This window comes from Malaclemys terrapin, chromosome 24 (genome assembly GCF_027887155.1).
Source record: "Malaclemys terrapin pileata isolate rMalTer1 chromosome 24, rMalTer1.hap1, whole genome shotgun sequence".
Classification (NCBI taxonomy): Eukaryota; Metazoa; Chordata; order Testudines; family Emydidae; genus Malaclemys; species Malaclemys terrapin.
The window spans coordinates 14,825,495-14,846,073 of NC_071528.1; the positions used below are offsets into that span (position 1 = coordinate 14,825,495).

General features: G+C 59.4%; 3 protein-coding genes across 4 annotated transcripts; all 3 read right to left on the reverse strand.

Moving 5' to 3' along the window:
• Positions 1-1,176: 1,176 nt before the first annotated feature.
• CCDC194 (coiled-coil domain containing 194) lies at positions 1,177-6,950 on the reverse strand. Its single transcript, XM_054013308.1, has 5 exons — positions 6,602-6,950; positions 3,658-3,754; positions 3,008-3,140; positions 2,310-2,439; positions 1,177-1,327 (listed from the first exon to the last, which is right to left on the reverse strand). Exons 1-5 carry the CDS (start codon positions 6,929-6,931, stop codon positions 1,304-1,306), a joined length of 714 nt encoding a protein of 237 aa, XP_053869283.1. The 5' UTR covers positions 6,932-6,950; the 3' UTR covers positions 1,177-1,303.
• A 1,484-nt stretch (positions 6,951-8,434) lies between these two features.
• LOC128828688 (uncharacterized) lies at positions 8,435-12,448 on the reverse strand. Its single transcript, XM_054013560.1, has 5 exons — positions 11,796-12,448; positions 10,941-11,037; positions 10,106-10,154; positions 9,547-9,712; positions 8,435-8,919 (listed from the first exon to the last, which is right to left on the reverse strand). The coding sequence occupies exons 1-4, from the start codon at positions 12,258-12,260 to the stop codon at positions 9,574-9,576; spliced, it is 750 nt and encodes a 249-aa protein (XP_053869535.1). The 5' UTR covers positions 12,261-12,448; the 3' UTR covers positions 8,435-8,919; positions 9,547-9,573.
• A 1,071-nt stretch (positions 12,449-13,519) lies between these two features.
• Positions 13,520-18,037, reverse strand: LOC128828634 (uncharacterized). Of its 2 annotated transcripts, none has more exons than XM_054013429.1 (5): positions 17,602-18,037; positions 15,769-15,853; positions 14,777-14,825; positions 14,506-14,676; positions 13,520-13,930 (listed from the first exon to the last, which is right to left on the reverse strand). In XM_054013429.1, the coding sequence occupies exons 1-4, from the start codon at positions 17,914-17,916 to the stop codon at positions 14,523-14,525; spliced, it is 603 nt and encodes a 200-aa protein (XP_053869404.1). In that variant the 5' UTR covers positions 17,917-18,037; the 3' UTR covers positions 13,520-13,930; positions 14,506-14,522. The 2 variants fall into 2 exon arrangements, with proteins under 2 accessions (XP_053869404.1, XP_053869403.1); XM_054013428.1 differs by having other exon boundaries at positions 13,520-14,001.
• Positions 18,038-20,579: the final 2,542 nt, after the last annotated feature.

Consider the following 20,579-nt stretch of genomic DNA (forward strand, 5'->3'; position numbering starts at 1 on the left):
AACTTTTGATGAGCTTAAACTTAACCCAGACTTGATGTCTCTGTCTGAACTTTTAATCAAAGCTCTGACCTGCGAACTACTCATGACACCCCCCTCCCCTTAAGTAGTCATCTCCCCTTTTCTCTTTCTGAATTTACATTTTAACCTGTTTTATCCTGTAGAATCTTGATTGATTATACATGACCATTATGATCTGTTAATCACTTTGTTTACTTCTGTGTATAAATATTGATGCTCACCCCTAATAAACTTGCCACACTTACTCTGAAGCTTTTCAAGCTAAGGATAGTGTGAGCCCGTTGATCAACGAATTGGTGTCTGGTCTCTGACAGATTGTGAGCCCCATACCAACTCCGCACGAACTCGGGTGCTGGAGAGGTGAGTGAGGACTTGCTTTTTACCTAACACCTGTACAACCTGCCAGACTTCCAAAGGACTGCATGGAGGTGTGGGGCAGAACTAGCATCTTCTCTGAAAGCTGGGAATGGGCCACAGGGGATGGATCGCTTGAGGATTCCCTGTTCTGTTCATCCCCTCTGGGGCACCTGGCATTGGCCACTGTCGGAAGACAGGATACTGGGCTAGACGGATCTTTGGTCTGACCCAGTCTGGCCGTTCTTATGTTCTTGGAGGCCAAAGGGCCTGCAGGGATACCTGCTCCTTGGCGTGGTGCTGGTGTCACTAATGAGACCCATCAAGCAGCTACTTTTTAAATATTAATGAGCAGATCTGCATACAAACACAGGCTATTAAATGCTGGTTAGACTCCCTCATGGGTGAGTCCAGTCCCAGAGGGGAAATTAGCACCAGGTGGTCTGATTTCCTCGCGGTGAGTAGATTATATGATCAAGAACGACACCAGGCAGCTTAGACGCAAGCCCACGCTGTGCAGAGCTCAGTAGACTCCAGGCAGAAGCATGTCGCGAAGGAGGGAAGGGAGGAGCAGGGAGAGGGAGACAGAATGGAGCCAGGACACACAGAGAGAGAGCGAGGGGTCCATGCCGCAGACTCTGAACGGTACAATGACAGATTTCCCAGCATTCCTTGGAGTGCCTCAGCCTAGAAGGATCCAGTGGACTCGGAGTCTTTTCAATTAGTTTATGGCTATTACAGTTGCAGGAGGCGGCTGCTGGATTCTGGGGCGGGACGGGGCCGTTCCATGCTGCAGCTGTTTTCGGGTCATTGCAGCTGTCTCTGGTGTGGAGCTGCAGCGTGCCCCGCTCTGTAGAAGGGGGGGGGGGGATCAGAAATGGTTGCTCATGAGCCCTGTCATCTCCTTTAAGCCTGGCTTCCCCTAGATGCTTCAGACGTAAGATTTCAACCCTTCCTGCAGAAGAGAGAACATATATGGAAACGTAAGTCATTCACATCTCTCCACACACGCTCTCTACGTCTGTGCTCCATGCTGTTTCTGTCATTCACACAGAGGGTTAATGGGAAGACACAGCAAAAAGTACTCAAAGTGCAATCCGCAGCAACAGCCCATTGCGCTAGGCAGTCCCTGTTCGTACAGTCGAAGCACCAGGCGAAGGGTCTCTGCACATAAAGGCCCATGTCCTTGGCTGGGCGTACGTTGGCGTATGAGGTCAAGGGCGCTATGCCACTGGGAGCCAGCTCAGGATATGATTTTAGCTGTTCATCTGCACGGATGCCCTCCCCATCTGCCCTTCAAGCCATCGCTACTGGGCCAATTTCTGGTTGGTGTCATGGCAACGGGTCTTGATTTGCAGGAAGAAGTTAGTGGCTTTATGTGCACAAGGGAGAGGTGGTTAGGATAAAGTATGGGCAGCCGTGAAAAGGCAGCGTGTCCTTAGAGCGGCGTGTGTCCAAAACCTGTGTGTGTGTGGGTGTGTGTGTGCACACCTGTTTGGGTGTGTGTGCAGGCATGGGTGTGTACATGAGTAGGCACATGTTTGTGCATCCATGTTTGGGCCTATGTGCATGTATGTGCCCGTGAGTATACGTGCATTCACGTGTTTGTATGTGTGAGCACATGGGAGAGCAGATGTTTGCATGTATGTGTGAGCATGTGCGTTTGCCTGTGTGAATATATTTGCGTGTGTGTGGCATGCAGGTGTGTCTGTGTGTGTGTGCAGGTGTGCGCAGGCTTTGTGTACCAAGCCCAGCTCTGCAGTGCAGCGGTACGAGGAAAGCTAGTATCAGGACACGAGTGGAACTGGGTGTGGTACCGGGTGCCAGCAATCCCCCTGGTGATCAAGGGGGTGACTCCGCCCTGCCGACCCCCTCCGTCAGCCCTCCCCCCACATGCATGCTGTTATTTCAAAGTCTCTCGTTTCCGTGGGACTTACGAGCGAGAAAATAAAGCAAGAAGTGCTTGCCAGCACCCACACAAAATACCAGAATGGGGGGCACCTGCGTCTGGTAGCTCGGGAGCTCAGCCGTCGCTGGAGGGAGTCGATTTCGGCCCTGTAGTCCCGCCTGCGGTGGGAAAGCACAGGTAGGTCAGGACGTTCCAGACAAACCCACTGGCTACACCGTGCCCCTCCCCCAAAAGCCAGCAGCCCCAGTGTCCCCCCCGCCAAAGTGATGGGGGGGCTCCAGGCCCCTGCAACAGGAATGGGGAGGCCAGGCTGCAGGAGGAACTTCAGTATTGCCAAGGGGTCGCTTGGCTAGGAGTGCTGGGGGGGGGACGGGACAATTCCCGAGGCTGTGATTGGCTGAGAGCCAGGGGTTAATGGCCCCGGTGGAGGGCTAGGAGCAAGAGGGACGGGGCTAGGTTGGAGTCAGGTGACGATGGCTGCGGATTTGATTGGCTGGCGGGCTGGGCTTAACGCCCCAGGAGGATATGAAGGGATCGGAATCGGGGTCAATGGACAGTGACGATACGATTGGCTAGGAGGTAGGGGGTTAATGCTTGGCCAGGATATGATTGGCTGGGAGCCAGGTGTTAATGCTCCCTGATGCTACGATTGGCTGGGAGCTAATCCCTCCCCAGGCTATGATTGGCTGGGAGCCGGGGGGGCGAGGCCGTTGTCCAGTTCCTTACATGCTGCGCTCCAGCTCGCTCTGCCGGGCCTCGCACTGCTCCCTCCACGCCTCCGACGCCTGGTGTTGCTGCAGCGCCTGCTCCAGCCGCAGCTCCTGCTCCGCGGCTTTCCCCTGCCACTGGGTCAGCTCCGCTGCGGGCGGAAGGCAGAGAGCGGGGCTCACACCCACCGCCGGGCAGGGGATACCCACCCCCTTTTTGCGCCTTCTCCCTTAGCACCTGACCCGCAAGCCCAGGAACAGCCACGCTGGCAGCCGCAGGACCCCTGGGGAGGAAGCCCGGGCACCGGTCAGCCGGGGCTAGCGGGATCGTGTGCTAACCCGGCATGCTACAGCGGGGGTGGGGTTCGACTGTATGGAAAGGGCCCAGCCCAACCGTGGCTGCTCAGGGAAGGCAAGTAGGGCGAATAGTGGACTGAGGCCAGTTCCCATGAGGCTGCCCTGTGGGGACCTGCCAGGATTTCCCGGCATAGCCGGACCCATGCAGGGCGGCACCTGGCAATGGCACAAGAGCATCCCAAGGTGGGATGGGCCCGACCCCGTGGGGCAGACCCTCACCCTGCTCAGCAGCGGAGCCTGGCGGGGACGGGGGGGGATTCTCCCGCCCCCTACCACACCTCCCTCGCTCCGGATGCCCCTGCCTCCCCCCACCTTGCAAGGCAATGTTTCTGGTGTCCATCTCGGTGCCCTCCAGCTGAATGGCGGTGAGCGCGTTCCGCAGGGCTGTCACGTTGGCGGAGAGCGTGCTCTGTGGGGCGATACGGGTAGAAGGGAAAGGAGCAGGCACAGGGCTTAGAAATGGCTGATTGGGGTGGGGGTTGTGGAGAGAGGGGGATGGAGGGATAGATAGAGGGGCACGTGGAGGGATGGAGGGATAGATAGGGGGTACATGGGTAGGGATGGAGGGGTAAGTGGAGGGATAGAGGGGTACAGGTAGGGATGGAGGCGTATGTGGAGGGATAGAGGGATAGATAGAGGGGTACAGGTAGGGGTGTCAGGGGATGGGTGGCTGGCTAGATAAATTAGATCGATAATGGCTGGAGGCTAAGTCTTCATTCCCCCCATCTCTTTATTTAACTCGAGCCTCCTCTTCCCCCCCCCCCACATGATTATGAGCGAGAACCTTCCCCACGGCATCTCCCGCCAGCCAGCACTGCCGCCACGTTTCTCGCACCTCCCCGCGCCGCCACCTCCATTGGCACATGGCCATTGCGCTCCCGAAGCAGGGGGACACGCCAGGTTCCCCAGCTCGAGGCTGCTTGGAAATCCAGGCCTCGGGGGGCAGCGTGTGCTCTGAACGCGGCACGACCCAGCTCCCATCCGGCTGCCGTCCCCTAAGGGGAATCTTTAACCAAGCTGTTCTCGGGGCCAGGTCCGCTGTGGTGCAGGGGGGACGTGTGACCCTGTGGGGTCAGCAGAGCCGCGCTCCCCGGTGGCAAGGCAGGTTGCCCCACCGATCTGTGATGATTTAAGGCAGAAGGATTTTTTATAGCGGGTGTAACTGGGTGGCTTGCCTGTGGGCTGGAGAGTCTGGGGCTACACCAGCCCTGATAACAGGATAAGCCCCACCCGGGTGGGATCGGGGGGCCCCCAGGCTAAAAAGAGCAGGAAATTGCAGTAAAGGGGGGAAGTTCAGGAGTTTGCAGCTATGTCTGTGGGTACTGCAGGGAGGGAGCAGGCAGGGGATACAAGGAAACAGACAGAGAGGCCCTTAAGGGGGAGGGCTGGGCCCTCCTGACTCTGGGGTAAAACCTGTGAGAGTTCGTGTTTTCTTTACAAAGCCTGGGTTATTTTGGGCCGGGGGAGAGAGGGACTGAACTCGGGGTGAGGCCTGGAGGGCCAGTATGTCCCCAGTGGACCCACCTATTGTTCGAACAACGGTATTCACCCGAGTTCTGAAGGGGTGGGAAACATGCAGGGGGCTGTCGAGCGCCCTGCCCCCCGTGAGGGCACATGGGGGGCGGCCTCGCCCTTCCAAGGGGTTAGAAGAAATGGAATCCACCTCAAGCATGCGCCGGCCCTTGGGTGTGTCCCCTGTGCCTCCAGCCGCTGGACAGGAAGTGGGGCTGGGAGAACAATGGGAAGCAGTGATTTTTCCAGACCCTTCATTGCCTAGAGCAGCCCATTGTTTAGCAGGAACTAGGAAGCGTCCAAAGCCAGCCCTTTGGACCGGTCCGGTCTGAGAGCAAGGAGATGGGGGAGGGGCTGGTTGCCCCTTGGGACCGGCCCTTTCCCAGCTGGGAGCTGGAGCTAATAATAACGTGGGGAAAAGAACAGGCTGCGAGACACCTAATTATACGTGTGCCAAATGGCTCTGGTCTGTGTCTCAGCTAGGAATAGCTGCAGGGCTCCTGCTCCAGTCTCTGCCTAGCACCATCCCAGGGGCCCTCAGCTGCAGTCGTGGGCAGGGCCTGTCCTGAGCAGAGCCCCGAGAGCAGCTGCTGGTCCCGCCCCAGGGCTCAATCCTGTTCACTCAGGAAACAGCCCTTGCTGGGTGAAAGTCCCTCAGCAGCCCAGTTACCCCACAGCAGGGATGGAGGAAAGTCAGGGCGTTACGGGGATCTCAGCATATCCCTCCTGCTCCCATGCATTCCAGGTGGACCGGGGCAGAGCCCAAGGGAGCTTCCTGGGGACAGCGCTGGGTATGCATCCGTGCCAACGCTTTTCACTGGCCTTTTGAATGCCCCTGGGTCTTTTGCAGAGCCCAGATACCAGGAGCTCTGGTCTCCTCGCTTGCTGGATGCCATCCCTCCTGGGGAGACCAGTGCCCCTAAGGATGCCAGCGAACCCCTCAACCCCCCCACCAGCCCAGCACTAGGCCCTGCCCAGTTCGCAAGCTGAACATTGCTGCAGCCTGCTAGTGCCTGAGACCCACCTGCTGAGAAAGCCATTATCATGGGGGGAGGCTGGGCCAGCTGGTTGGGTTACGAGTGAGATAATACCCAGACTGACCCCCAGGCCAGGGCATCTCTTACGGCCCCACTGCCACAGCTGGGCACTCAGACTGTCAGATGCCCCTGGGAGAATCTAAGGGGCCAGTTAGGGAGCCTTGAGTGCAGGGGACTGGACTCAATGACCTCTCGAGGTCCCTTCCAGTCCTAGAGTCTATGAATCTATAAATCCTGGTGTGACGGAGCAGGGAGCAGGGCAGATTTGACCTGGGAATGTTGCAGGGGGATTGCAGTGAGGAGGGGGGACTTCCCTTGAAGGAAGCTACCTGACTGTAACCTGAGCCAGGAACGGGGGTGGGGAGAATTAACACCTTCTGCCCGGGAGACTGAACAAAGGAGAGGAGCAGCGGGAGGGTTTTGGAGTTTAGTTTCGGTTTGGGCTGGGTGGTGCAACGCAGGGAACCCCAAGCTGGGGTCTAAGCTCCCTGAACCTCCCAGAGGGACCTAATTGAGGGGGGCTGGTCGTACCTACACGCTCTGCTTGAGACGGTGTTCCTGTCCTTAAATAAACCTTCTGCTTTACTGGCTGGTTGAGAGTCGCAGTGAATCTCGGGAAGAGGGGTGCAGGGCCCTGACTCCCCCACACTCCGCAACACCTGGGCTCCCTGGACCACCCCCCCACCCCACCGTACTCTGGCTCCTACCTCACGCTTCTGGCAGGACAGCAAGGTGGCTTTGAGCTTCCTGCCCTCATCCTTGGCCTGGCCAAGCTGCTTCTGAAGCTGTTGCTTCTTCTGGGCGTCCTCCTGCAGCCGCCCCGTGAGCTCGGCCACGTCCCGCTCCAGCTCGGCCACGCGGCCCCCCAGGGCTGAGGTCTCATTGGCTGCCTGCTCCCGGCAGCCCTGCAGCCTCCGTACTGCCTCCGAGTGCCACATCATCACCGCCACGGAGACCGTCACCGCGGCGACCAGGAAGAGCAGGACCACGCACAGCCCCAGCACCTTCAGGGTGGCTTTGGTCACTGAGGGGTCCATGGTGCCGGTGCCGCGACCTGCTGCCTGCAGCTGCTGCTGCCGTGTGCTGGGAGCTGGCAGCCAGGTCACTGCCTGTCTCACTTTAATTACTACGTGTGGGCTTCCTTGACCAAAAAAGCTCCTGCCGCTGGTTTCCGCAGGTCACGGCCCACGGACCATTATAGAATTGTCACATCCTGGAGCGGGCCTCGGACTGGGACCTGGGGGGCTCTGAGCTCCCCAAAGAGGGGGGGATTGCAGTGGGATGTGCACGCCCCAGGCCAGCAGGGAGAGGAAGGGGTTAAAATCCCCGGGATGAAGCGGGAGGGGAACCTGCCTTGAGCCTGGAGGGAACCCCTCAACTGGGGCTTGTTCAAGGGTGGGTCTAAAGGGGAGGGGGCTGGCTGCCCCTAGGCGGTGGGGAGCCAAGGGCTGAGTCTCCATGGGCCCTCCCTTACAGAGAGCTGGGAGTGCAGGGGGATGCTACAACTGGAATAACGGGGGCAGCTCAGGGCTAGAATAGCAGGGGGGTGTGACTTGGGATTGGGGGGCACCGACAAAGCCAGGGGGTGCCCAGGGCTGGGATAGCGGAGGGGACCATGGGTCAGGATCGAAGGGCAGCAGCAGAGCTGGCTAGTGGACATGTGTACAGCCCCTAGCTCGAGCCAGCGTCTGATTCTTTGGTTTGAACCGTCGGGTGGAATTAAAAGCGGAGACCCCAGGCTGAGCCAGTGGTGCCACGCAGGGTAGGAAGCGGCGTTCGCTCTCCCGTGGGGTGACTGGCCGGTACAGTAGCTTGTGGCTGAGAACGCCCCCGTCTGTGGAGCGCCACCTGTTTTCATTCAGTAGTTTCTACAGCAATCACGTGTGCTCCTGAGAGCGGGAGGGGAGGGAGAGTCCAGCCTTAGTTGCAGACCAAACCCAGGGTTGGGATCCGGCCTGTTGGCCTCTGCCCTGGAAGGAGGCAGAATCAAGAGAGACTTTTCCTTCATGTGCAAGTCGGCTGGTGCCTCAGGAAGAGATAATTATAGCAGGGGTGAGGCCAGCTGGTTGGTGAAACATCTTCACCACTGCAGATGCTAGCTCGGCACCCTGGTCCAGCCGTTCCTGTATCCTGCCTCTAGCACTGGCCCAGGCCTGGTGCTTTAGAGGAAGCCCTTTCCTTAATGCACCATGCTGACAGGGGGAAGGATCCTTGGGGTGGTGCATCTTTCCTCCCTCCCGGCTTTTCAGAGTGAGGGGCGCTGCAGACAGTGGCAGATAATGGTTTATCTCACTTGCATGCCAAGCAGGCAGAGAGCAGCGTCGCTCAGAGATCTGTGGGGCATCCTAGGGCGCAGAACAAGACCCAGACGGAGGCTGTGGCTGCAGAGGGCTGGTATTTCCCATTCCACATAAGGAGCTTCCATCCCTACCACCCCGTAGCTCCGACACTCTGTTCCCTGTGCTCCCAGCAGGCCCCGTGATGGCAAACCCAGACCACTCAAAACTGACCCCTGCGCAGAATGGGAGTGGGACGCATGGTGAATAGCAAAGCCTATTTATTCTGCAAACATTCTCCCGGCCGAGGGCTGGTTTGTTAGTCACTTTAATCCCCCTCCCTCCCCCTAAGCGTGAGAGCAGGTGATGCTGTTGCTAGGTCCCAGACTGGGTGTGACTCATGTGGGGGCCAGGGGCACCCCAAAACCGGGCACCCCAAATCAGTGGCCACCTCTGAAAAAATGTCGGCAGTCCATTGGTGTTTCCTACCCAAGTAGGATGTCACAGGCCCAACTTGCTGCAACTGTCATCTGGGGCTTTGGGTGACGTGTCTAAACTGTAGTGCAGGGTCATCTCCATCCATGGACCTGTCGCTGCGTCCCCCTCGTCCGTCACAGCCTCCCCCCCCTCAGTAAACAGTCCTCCGGCAGGAGACGAGGCTTCCTCCACGAGGAGCATGTGCCGGCCACAGGGTCCAGTGCTGCTTATTCCCTGGGAGAGTCCCGGTCTCTCAGCTGGGGGACTCAGTCCTGAAACAGACCAATCAAATAAAGGGTTGTCAGGCTGGGATCATGTGGCCAGTGAATCCCTGGGGCTCTTGCTATGCTGTCTGGCCCAGATCTACAAAAGTATTTAGGCTCCTGATTCTCACTGATTTCAGTGCCTGACTACTGGGGTGGCTCTGGGCCTTTGTTCCCACACGGCCTAATTCTCTTCATAGCAGTGTGACCGCACCAGCATAAACCAAAGTGTGCTGGCTGGGATCTGGTCCCGTTTACACCAGCTGGGGATCTGGCCCCACTGACTCCAGTGGAGGGCTACCAGCGTGAATGGAGAATCAACCTCCCCCGACTCCCAATTAAGCTGAGAACCGGGGCCTGTCTGGGTAAAGACAGCGACTCCTGGGCCCCGGGGTATCACTGCCCTCTGGGTTCCCCCCACCCCAGAAGAGGCCAGAACCAGCCCCAGCAGCTCTGTCAGGGCAGGAGGTGCGGGGGCACAGCTGCAGAGAGGACTGAATGAAGGGCCAGAAGAGAATGGCCAGCCCATGGGAGCGTCTCCGTTGGTCTCCATGGCCCTGGAGTACTGGAATACAGGGCCCCTGAGGGGCAGGGCAAGCCCTTGGCTAATCATGCCCCCACCCACTCCTTAAATACCTGACTCTGCTCCCTGCCTGGCTCCGTTCAGACAAGCAGCGCAGCGAGGGGGGCTGCCAGCAGAGGCAGGAGGCGGGGGAGCCTGGCGCTCCCCACACTGGAGCGAAGTTCCTGGTGTCTCTGGAGCTGCTGCTGCAGCCAACTGACCTCCCTGTGGTACTGAGCCCTGCGGGAGGAGGAGGGGAAATGCAGAAGAGTGTAAAATAGCCCTTCCCTGGGCCTCATACCCTGCCAGTGCATCTCCCCTGCCTTGGGACTTTGGGTCATGGGGGGCAATCACTTATCCACTCCAGGAGCCCCCAGGGAAGAGTGACTCACCCCGACCTTTTGCATCCGTTACACCATGTTTCCATGCTGGCCCCCTGGAAATGTCGGCTGGTTCATTCATTTCAAGACCCTCCCTCTCCACAGCGTGCTGCCCAGGGAAGGGCAATGGGGTGAGCACAACCCTGGGAGCCAGGGACTGCAGGCGTTTCACCCTGAGGCCTGGTCCCAGGGGAAGGGCCCCCGGGGGAGAACTGAAGTGCAGGGATCGCCCAAGGGGGCAGGTGGGCCTTACTTTTGCTCCTGGAGATGCTGGACCGTGTTTTTCCAGGCGCTAATTTCATCTGGAAAACAGGAGTGGGAGGGAAGCTGGGATCAGAACCGCCACAATGCTAGTCACCCCCTCCCCATCGTCAAGGCCAGAATTAACCCTCTCCTCTCCCCACCCCTGCCAACGCAAACACCAGACGGTGCTGTGCAGGGCTGAGGGGCTGCTCTGACCCCTAGCGTGTGCCCATCGTGCCCAGTCCATTGGCCAGACTTCTGCACTGGGGACGCCTGGGCACCTTGAGCCGCTCCCCATGCTGTGCTGATGACCGCCCGCCGCCCACTTTGTTCTGTTGGACAGACTGGCCGCCACTCGCTTACTCTTTACCTGAATCTGCAGCATCAGTCACCTGACCCTGCTGCCTGTATCACACCGCATCCTCCTCTCCCCTCCCATCAGCCGCCCACTCCCCCCTTTATCATTCCCTGTTCCCAGGAGCTCTCCCACTGCCTGTGAAGCCCATCCGGTCTCTAGAGCAGGCCCCTGGCCCAGGCAGTTTACCCTGGATGAGTCCTCCCATGAGGTCACCGGGCAGAAGAGGGTTGCGGTGAGGGACAGAACCAGGGGATTGTTTTTGCAGGGCTGTGCTAGGGGTGCTGGAGCTCAGACCTGTCCAGGTCGTGACTGGCACACAGCAGTGGCAAGGGAACCAGTGTGCAATCCTTGGAGATGCTGGCACTGGGCGACATCCCAAGGAGGTCTCTGCCTGCCTTATCCCCCCAGTGAGGCACCCCCTCCCTCAGGAAGCACTTGCCATGACCTCCCAGGCACCTGCAGAACTAGGAGCAAGCAGCGGTCTCACCTTGTAACCTGCCTTTTTCCACCTCTTGCTGGGCAATGTCGCTATTTAACCGGGTGACCTCCTGGGTCAGGTTGATGACATTCTTCTGCAGGACATGCTGAAGGAGGAGAGAAAGAAGAAACACCTCAGATTTTCAGAGAGCCCTGCATCCTCAAAGCACTTTCCAAACTGCCTGGGACTCACTCAGCCCATCACTGAGATGCAGCCACCTCTGGGGTGGGGCATGACATCTGTTTATCAGCAGACACCAAACAATTTAGGACAGGAAGGGAAGAAGGCACCTGTATCCAACTGGAACAGCAGACAGGCAGGACGTAGTCACCCTGGATAGGTGTTGGTCAGGATCACTGAGTGAAGAGCAAGGCTTTTCTCCATTTGCTCAATAGATACCCAGGATTGACACAGAGGTGGGGCTGCGGGCCAGGACTGAGGGTGTCAGGGAGCTGGTGACAGGGAGCCTCAGGCTGGACTCGTAGGGGGCCGTGCACTGGGATGGGGCGTTATCGGCAGAACTGGGTGGCTGGGCACTGCACTGCCAAACAATTCCACCTCCTGGCTGGATTCCAGCCTGGTCTCTCTCCTGGGAGCAGAAGAGCTGGGGGTGGGGAGGGAAGGCCGTGCTAACCTTAGCACAGCAGTATCCCATCCCATCTGCCTCCTGCTGCTGTTTGCCCCTGGCCTGGCCTTTGGCTAGAGCTGGTGTCCCCTGGCACTGGTTAGGAAGGGGAGGAGGGAATTCCAGCGGTGAGTACAAGGGCTGCCTGGGAAGCGGGGGGCTCAGATCCAGCTCCCAGGAGTGTGTGTTGGCAAGTGGGCGCCACGGTGCCATCGGCTGGAGGCCGCTGCCCCACGTACCGTGTGGTTCCTGCACACGTCAGAGCTCTCCTGCATCTCCTGCAGGGTCCAGTTGGCACGGGCCAGCTCCTCCCGCAGGCCCAGCACGTCGCTGTGCAGCCACTGCTCCGTGGCCACAAAGTGGCCCAGCCCGGCTGCCAGGATGAGGACGATGGCGAGTTCCACAATGGCCACGGCGAGCCAGACCTTCCTGCCGCCCCAGGCGAGACCCCCGGGGTCGCCCATCGGGGTCAGAGGGCCCAGCCGGAGCCAGGCGGGCGGCCACACGCTGCAAAGGAATGGGGCAGTTTGGCCCTGTAGTGTTTCTAACACCCTCCTCATTAGCATACCCCTCTGCCTTAATAGCACGGCCCAGATGAGCAGATCACCCGCTAGCATAGTCCATAAATCTGCATGCAATTCATTACCACCAGTAATTAACATATTTAACACGGTGATTAGCAAACCCCTCATTAACATATTCATCGTTGTCTTGCTTGCTCGTCATTGCATATCGCAGATTAGCATATCCATCGTTAATTAGCATATCGCACATTAGCATATCCCTCATTAACACGTCACGCCAGCTGTGCCCGAGCCCTCCCCGGGACGCGCGGGGCTGGGGGCGAACTGGGGCAGTGCCGGGGCCGCAGAGCCGCGGGGATGGAGGCCGGACGCTGCGCCCCGGTCCCGGGCACCGGGCAGCCCAGGCGGCCGCCTGCGCGGGGTCCGGGAGCGCCGCCCCGGGTGCAGCGGGGCTGCATTAACCCCTGCCGGTCCCGCAGCCCCGCTGGGCGCGGGGGTCCCAGCACCCGGGTCTCACCGACGGGACGCGCCAGGCCCCGGGAAATCCCAGCTGGTCAGTTTCGGGTCCGCCCCGCCCAGGCTTCGGCTTCGGTTTCGTTTCTCTGCAGAAGCTGCCGCGGGGAGGGGAGGGAGGCGGGACTGGGCCGGTCCGGCGGCGAGGTGGGGCCAGAGGGGGCGCTGCGGAGTTCATGGGGGACCCCAAAACCCTGGGGACAGGGGCCGGGCAGCTGGCTTCGGGCTTGGCCCCCCCATTGCCACCCAGCGGGGCTGTGGCATGGGGCTCCCTGCTCCCAGGAGCAGCAGCAAAGCTCCCTCCCCATAGGAGCAGCTGGGGTCTCTCTCTGCAGCGCTGGCAGTGGGTCCCCCCAGTATTCACCTTGGGGGTATCTTTGGGGGGCAGGGGGTCACTGCATATTTCTCCGGCTAGGCACGTAATCCAGTGCTGAGCAGTGCCGGATCCCCCTGTGGCTGGGGGTTAGCACCCCGTTGGCATAGGAGAGGCCCTCTCAGAGCATTGGGCTCAGGCTGGCTGCAGACTCAGGCAGCAGCACTACAGTGGTTAAACTCGGGTCACGTTTTTAAGGTTTTCTTGGCCAGCAGGAGGGCTAGAAACTGACCTTTTAAATTGATTGATTTTCAATGAAAGCCCCGGGGTCTGATGCCATTACCTGGCTCCCGGAGCGGGGCCCTAGGCTTGGGCCTACAGCGCTTTCCCCTAAGAGCGCCCTGTGCAGAGCCCGTCACCCCAGCCCAGGAGCAGGGAGAGGGGCTTGCTGCCCCATGCTCCAAACTAGCAGCACAGTTAGGAGCTGCCTCTTCCCTGCTCTCTGAAGGCAGGTCAGGCGTGCGATGGCCACGAATACGGCTCGGGGGTGCTCGCTCTGAGCCCCGGGTCTCTGATTGGGCAGGGCGTGGGAGGACAAATGACACCACAAACCTTTGGGGTTGGCAACATTTTATTAGAAAAATAGAAACCCGCAAGGGAGCAGCAAATACCCCCACTGGGGCTTGACCCCACTCAGGGCAGCCGTCGTCTGGGGCAATCTCCAGCCAAGAAACGCCAGGGGCGCTGGATAAATTGGCTCCATCCTCCCTGCCCTCTTTACCCTCTGGATCTTCTTCACCATTTCCCCATCGTCTTCCAGTGCTGGGCAGGAGCCAAGGAGATCCTTCCGCCAGGGCTGGGCTGGGCAGGAACCTGCCTCCCTGCACGACTCGGGGGAAATGCCAAGCAAGCTAGTGGCTTAGAAGAGTTCCCGTGAGCATTCTGGGGATGGGGGCGAGCTGGCGGCTATGCAGTGTGACCTGGTCTCATGGGGATTCTCCACTCTCCCGCTGCCTGGTCAGCCCTGAAACACAAATCCCGAGGGACAGAGAGAGAGTCCTGCGTCCCCCGCCACCGAACACTGCGCTGAGCTACCTAATAGCAGAGGGAGAGAGAAAGGGGGGATGGGGAGTGAGGGGCAGGGGACTGCAGAGAGAGGGTGGCTTTGTGTTTATAGCACGGGGCCGGTACTCTGCAGATCTAGGGTCAAGTCCGGGCTCTGCCCTGTGCTCCTGGGGTGACTCACTCATCTCCTTGGGCCTCAGCCCCCGTGTCTGTAAAAGCGGCGTAAGGATCCCGCCTTTGCCTGGCTTGGCTACTCACAGTGTGAGCCGGGCAGGGCTGTGTCTCCTCACCTGGTACAGTTGGGCCCTGTAAGTGCTGCCGAGCTAGGGGAGGGGCTTGGCATGGGATGGAGAGGTACAGGGAGGCCGCGCTGCAGGGCAGGAGGACGCTCTCATGCCCGGGGAGGCAGTGGCTGAAGACAGGCGCTGTCTCGGGTGGAGGTGACAGAAAGGGACCCTGCAGCCTAAGCGCATGGGGGTGAGAGAGCAGCAGGACCGGGAATTGAACCCAGTCCACATCCAGGCTCCTCAGTACCTGTGCGAACCGGCTTCTCACAGGAGCAGGATCCCGGCGAGGGACAGAGCCAGCAGGTTCAGGTAGCCGGCCACGAGGGGGATCCGGAGGCTGCTCCCACCAGAGCTCTGATTCTTCGGGCTATGGAGCTGCTGCTGTTCCAGCCGCCGGATGTCAGCTTGGAGTTTATCACTGGGGGAACAAGTGAAAGGGAAGGAGATGGTAGCAGAGAGCTCTGGGGGAGGGGCCTCCCACAGCACAGCCCAAAGGGGCAGGGACGGGCTGGTCTCACCTGTGCTCTTGAGCCTCCTGGAGCTGCTGTTTGAGCTTGTCTATTTCACCTGGACAACGACAGAGGGGACACAGGGGCAGTGCCAGTCAGATGAGGCAGCATGCGTCTCCCCCCTCCCTTCGAGCACGTCCCCCTCGACACCCCCACCCCTCCGTCTGGCTCATTGGGACAGCTCCCTCACTGTACCTCCTGCCTCTATTTCCCCTGCGCCAGGCCTCTGTGTCAATGGGGCTGAGGGTCCAAGGAGAGGTTTGGGTGCTGAGATGAACACAGGATTGGGCCCTGCCTATTCACCTCCCCCATCACTTTATCAGCCAAGAAGATTTTGGCCTTCTGCAGTTGATGATTGTGGCAGCGCCTGGGACCCCCAGCCATGGGCGAGGGCCCCACGGTGCCAGGCGCTGTAAAAACCCACAACAAAAAGATGCTCCCTGCCCCATGGAGGTAACAATCTCAGCAGAAGACCAGAGAGAACAGGTGGATGTAGACACACTGGGAAGGACAGCTCAGCCTCTGTGCCCTGCCCCGTCCTTGGTCTCTCTGCTGGGGCTGCCACTGGCTGCTGGCTCTGGTGGGTGTTACTGACTTGGAGACCTTTGTCCCCTTTGAACCAGGCTGAGCTTATCGTAACAGTCAGCAAACAGCACCTAGGGCACCCAGCCCTCCATAGCCAATTACCAACCTCACGAGCCAACCAGTCCCCTGTCCCCCACAAGGAGTGGGGAAGTAGGTCCTGGCTCAGGGCAGCAGAAAATCCCCCACCTGGAGTGACCTGGTCTCCTGGCTCTGAGCAGGAGGGTTTGGCCTGGTCCCGCCGCTCCTGTAACGTTACTTGGATCTGGCTGAGAGGACTGGGCCTAGCACACGGGGCTTCACACTTCCATGACCCTGGCCCCGGAAGCTCCACGCATGCACCCCAGAAAGGCGTCCCCTGTCTTAGAGAGGACCTCTCCTGGCCATTAGCCAGGAGCTGCTCAGAGCAGTCGTCTCACCTTGTCCCCGTCCTTGCTCGGTGCCTCGGCCTCCCAGCTGGGTGATTTCATCCTTCAGGGCAGTGATGTTGTTTTGCAGGACGTGCTGAGCGAGAAAACGAAAGAGAAAAATCAGCATCTCTGAGAGCGATGCCCACGGGAAAGCCTCTGCTCACTTGTGCTGTGCAGCCACCTCTGGGGCAGAAGGTGGCAGCTGTGCCACAGCTCAGAAAAACACCACACGGCAGCTTAATGACCATGGACACACTCATTGCCGTGCCACGGGGAGCAGAGTGGAGTTAATGGAGATGGATTCCTGTCCTCAGAACAGGCCAAGGGGTGCTTGCATCAGACCTGAAAGCTGGCACGCCCAGCAATAACCATAGCCCGGCGCTGGGCACTGCTCTGTATGGAGTCACAGGGAATGGAGCCTCCTACTGCGGCACCAACCCCATGTCCTTCAGGCCTAGCTGAACAGACCTCTCAGCTATTATCTGATAGGTGCTTATTATTTTTTCCTAGTTCAAGGTTCCCCTTTCCCCAGCTCTCTCCCAGGGTGCTGCTAACGCCCAAATCAGCCTTTCGTCCTCTCGTGGAGAACTGAATTCGACTCCAGTGGTGCTGGTGTGTGGGGGTGCACATTAGACCAGACCCACTGGACCCTGCAGGACCTGTGGTTCTCCCATTCCAGATCTCTGGGACCGCCTGGATCCAATGCTCAGGAACAAACAGGGAACAGGCCATCAAACACAGACTGACTAGACCAGCCAGCTTTCCACTACTCAAAGGGACCAGGGCTGGCTCCAGGGTTTTTGCCACCCCAAGCGGCAGGGAAAAAAAAAAGCCGCGATCGTGATCGGCAGCAATTTGGCGGTAGCTCTACCGCGCCGCTTTCTTCTTCAGCGGCACTTCAGCGGCAGGTCCTTCCCTCCGGGAGGGACCAAGGGACCCGCCACCGAATTGCCACCGAAGAGCCCACCGTGCCGCCCCTTCCCCTTGGCTGCCCCAAGTACCTGCTTGCTGAGCTGGTGCCCGGAGCCAGCCCTGAAAGGGACCCTCGTCTTCACGTCTGTCTGTCCCGCTCAATCCCATCTCTTCACTTACTCTTGGTTTCCCTCCTTCCCCCTACTTCTCCCACAGTCACAGACTCAGTTTCTCTCTGTCTCTCGCAGGCTCCACGCTGCCTGCCGCTGTCCCCCACCCCCACCCCTCCAGCTGTCACTTCCCCTCTCTCTGAGGGGAGAGACCACCTCCTCTCCACAGAACAAGACAGGCCATTCCCCAGGCCACCCTGCAAACCACAGCTCCCCAGACAGGGTCGAGTCCCTGCACCATGTTTACACAGACATGTGCAGAGAAGAAAATTAATTTGATCGGTAACAAAAAGCCACCAGGGATCCAGGTGACCCCCCCGGGCTAGTGCAGCCGCCTCTCACCCCGGCAAATCCTGCATTGGGGAGCAAGTGAAATGAGCTGCCTGGGACCCGTCCCCAGCCCAGCCCACCCCACAGAGCAACGGGACAAATCCCTTGCTCAGGGAAGCTCCGGGGTGGACCAACAGGGGCCGCTGCATGTGACCGTGTGGGGAATAGCACTAGGGGCTGTGGGGAGGGACCCTGGAAAACGCTGCTTATGCTGGGGGACGGGTATTGACAAGCACAGGCACGGCCCCACCAAGACAGATCATTGTAGCATTTTGCAGAGCAGCCTGGAATGGTCCCCTGGCTGTGAGCTGCCCGGGGCAGGGCCTGGTGCTGGCACCTTTTCACAGCCCCCAGCCCTGCGCCACCCTGATCCTGGACAGGGCCTCCTGGGCGCTACCGTAGACTTATATTAAACAGCCAAAGCACCCACCGTCAGGCTCCTGCAGGACTCCCAGCGCCCGCGCGTCTCCCAGAGGGTCTGATTGGTGCCAGCCAGCTCCGACCGCAGCGCCGTGACCTCTGCCCTCGCCCCATCCCGCTGCAGTTCCAGGGCCCCCTTCTCCTCCTCCAGGTTGGCGAGTTTCCCCGTCAGAGCGGAGGTGTTTTTCTTCAGCTGCTCCTGGCACTGTCTCAGCTGGGTCGGGGCAAAGGAGATATAGACCACGCAGGCAATCAGCCCGATTAACACTAAGATGAAGGCAACCGACAGGAAAACACAGCAGCGCGTCTTCCAGTTGTCCCCCATGCTTTTGTTCTCTAAAAACGGGGGGCGGGGAGGGGAAGTTTAGCAGCCAGTGCTCATCCCAGTATGTGAACCTCGCTGAGCTGACAGCCCGGCAGCCTCACTCTGCAAAAAAGAAAGAGTTTCTTTTGCCCTCTAGTGTTTTCTAGTTGTGCTCCTCATTAGCATATGGGACGTGTTCCTGTTCTAGGGGGAGATGGATTTCCTCAGGAACGGCCCTTTCCAGGAGATCATGTGGTTCGAGGGACTCAGGCAGTGCTGGGCTCGGACGGATTTGGGCTGTAGCCCCAGCGCTCTGCCCAGCTGCGATGTAACCGGGCTGGCAGGGAGAGGCGGCGAGCGCTGCAAAGGGCCCTTGTGGCTGGAGGTGCTCTGGGCTACTGTGCGGGAGACCTGGATTTGAGTCCCTGTCCCTCACCTTCACTCTGCCAGGCTCCGAGTCCATCCCCATCGCTCTGCTCTGTCGCTGCCGGAGGTCCTGCTGGGTAGTGCCCTGCCACGGGTCTGATCCCTGGACCCCCACCACTGGCCGAGCTCGGGCGGGCTGGCTCCAGGCAGGGGTGTGCCTCCTGTGCAGGGCAAGGCCCCTGGGCTGCTCTAACCCTACAGGAGACCTGGTGGAGCCCTGCCCGGTGCTGGAGGCTGGAAGCCCTGCAGCCCAGACAGCCTGGGGAGCTCTGCTGGGCCTGGGACGGGCCATGTGGGCCAGACGCCCTGAGGTGCTGGTGGGGCTGTGTGCTGAGCTCCCCCTGGAGACAGGGGCTTTTACTTGGGCTGGAGGCAGAACAGAAGCAGCTGGGGCCTCTGGCACTGGGGGGGCTGGGGCAGCGCCATGTCTTCCCCCGCTGGGAGCTGTGCCAGCCTGGGGGGGGTCTCTGGGTTATGGGGACCCCCCCTAGCTCTGGGGCTTCTGGAGGGTTATTTTGAGCCATGTTCCATTCTATTTCCACCTCCCTGCATGACGATAAAATAATAAAGGGCCATTGTCCATGGATAACACGCTGCCTCCTCCCACACCAGTCGCAACCTGAATTCACCACCCCACCCGCCCACCCAGGGCAGGGACAGGGGCAGGTGAGCTTTGTCTCCGTTTCACATGGTGGGCCGGGCGGGGGATCTCGGGCACAGAGAGGCCATGGCTGCCAGTCAGTGCCATCTCCTGACCCTGGCGGGGGCAGCTCAACAGGGCAGGAGGGAGCTGGGGGAGGGGAGTGGTCCCCACTAACCCAAGCACCTCAAACCCTCCCGAGTGGCTTCAGGGCTGTCGCTGCTTCCCTTCCACCAGCACCAGCACCAACACACACACACACACACACACAGCTCATCAGTTGGGAAGGGGCCAATTTACCTGCAGCTCACAACTTTGGGGCTTTTTCTTTTTTAGTTCAGAGAACAATGTCTTTCTTTTTGTCTTTTTATACGTTATACCCCTCCTCCCCAACACAACCAATAACCCAGGACATTCCTCTTTCCCACTCCTTGGGCCCTTCCTCCTCCAAAACCAGCCAGGCCCCTGCTGCAGCCCGTGGGCGGTGGGGGAGGGGAGGGGTTGCTCAGATCCACAGGCAGGGGCTGGGCTCCACCTCGGGGGAACGGGTGAGGAAGAAACTCTGGGTCCAGACCCGCTAGAACTGCCCCCGGTTCTGGAGCGCCCGGCCTGTGGCTGCTGCGTGGCAGAGAACCGCATAGGCCAACCCGCCTGTTGGTCTGGCAGGAGCTAGGGGTGTCCGGGGGTGTTTGCTAGACAATGGACTTTGCATTGATGATGATTATCATGTACAGCCCCTAGCGCAGCAGGGTCCTGGCCCATTGCTGGAGCTCTTTCGATAGGTACTGCCATGGGGTGGCTCGTGGCTGCCCTTTTAAGGGGAGGGGGCTGATCCAGCCTCCTGTGACTGATTGTTCACCCCTCCCCGAGGGGAGGGCAGGCATGGGACCTGGACCTAAGAAGGGGTTAATGGGAGCATCTGGGCCCTATCAGACCCACTCTGCTGCACTTGGGGGAGGGGGTGTGTCAGGCAGCGTGGAGATAGGAGGAGGAAGCTATGGGGTGCTGGGGCAGACAATACACTCGGGCTTGTCTCTTGCTTAGGGGGCTGGGGGAAGTGAGACAGTCCCCGTGGCAGGCCCTGGGGAGAGACAGAGGGCTGGCACTGGCTGCAGGAGAGGGGTTCTGTCGTGGGTCTCAGAGAGGAGCAGAGGATGACAGTATAAACTGGAACAGGCTCTGTCTTTAAACACGCTGGGGCAGCGCTACATCAGTGGCTCTCCTGTCGCTCTATGCAGCACATGATATTAAATCACCAGGTGATTTAATTCTTAACCAATCTACGTTATTAACCAATCAGGTGGCTCTGACCATGTAATTCAACAGTCTCCAGCACACGAAGGAGTGCCGTCAAGGTAAGGCTCATCACCTGAAGTTTGATAACACATAGGTCGGAAGACGCGTGGCTCATTGTCGTTGATAAAATAATAATAGCTGGTCCATCATTTTGCTGAGGGAGAATCACATACATGAACTATTCGCACTGTTTAACTAGGAATAGCGAGCACTGTAGTAAATGAAACAATACATTCCCGCCACGGTGGCTCTTTAGGGTAACGGCGTAGGCCACAAGCCGAAGGGGAAGCAATTGTCTCAAGTCCGATTGTACTCCATTTTG

Bases quoted from the DNA above. Each gene is read 5' to 3' on its own strand.
- LOC128828688 (XM_054013560.1), bottom strand. From the start codon at position 12,260: ATGAATATGTTAATGAGGGGTTTGCTAATCACCGTGTTAAATATGTTA. The intron at 11,038-11,795 runs GTACGTGGGGCA...CTCCTCCTTCAG, and splicing joins ACGTGTGCAGGAACCACACG to CATGTCCTGCAGAAGAATGT. The intron at 9,713-10,105 runs GTAAGGCCCACC...CTCCTCCCGCAG, and splicing joins CAGCATCTCCAGGAGCAAAA to GGCTCAGTACCACAGGGAGG.
- CCDC194 (XM_054013308.1), bottom strand. From the start codon at position 6,931: ATGGACCCCTCAGTGACCAAAGCCACCCTGAAGGTGCTGGGGCTGTGC. The intron at 3,141-3,657 runs GTGGGGGGAGGC...TTCCGCCCGCAG, and splicing joins CAGAAACATTGCCTTGCAAG to CGGAGCTGACCCAGTGGCAG. The intron at 1,328-2,309 runs GTAAGTCCCACG...TCTCTTCTGCAG, and splicing joins CTTGCTTTATTTTCTCGCTC to GAAGGGTTGAAATCTTACGT.
- LOC128828634 (XM_054013429.1), bottom strand. From the start codon at position 17,916: ATGGGGGACAACTGGAAGACGCGCTGCTGTGTTTTCCTGTCGGTTGCC. The intron at 14,826-15,768 runs GTGAGACGACTG...GTCGTTGTCCAG, and splicing joins CGAGCAAGGACGGGGACAAG to GTGAAATAGACAAGCTCAAA. The intron at 14,677-14,776 runs GTGAGACCAGCC...TTGTTCCCCCAG, and splicing joins CAGGAGGCTCAAGAGCACAG to TGATAAACTCCAAGCTGACA.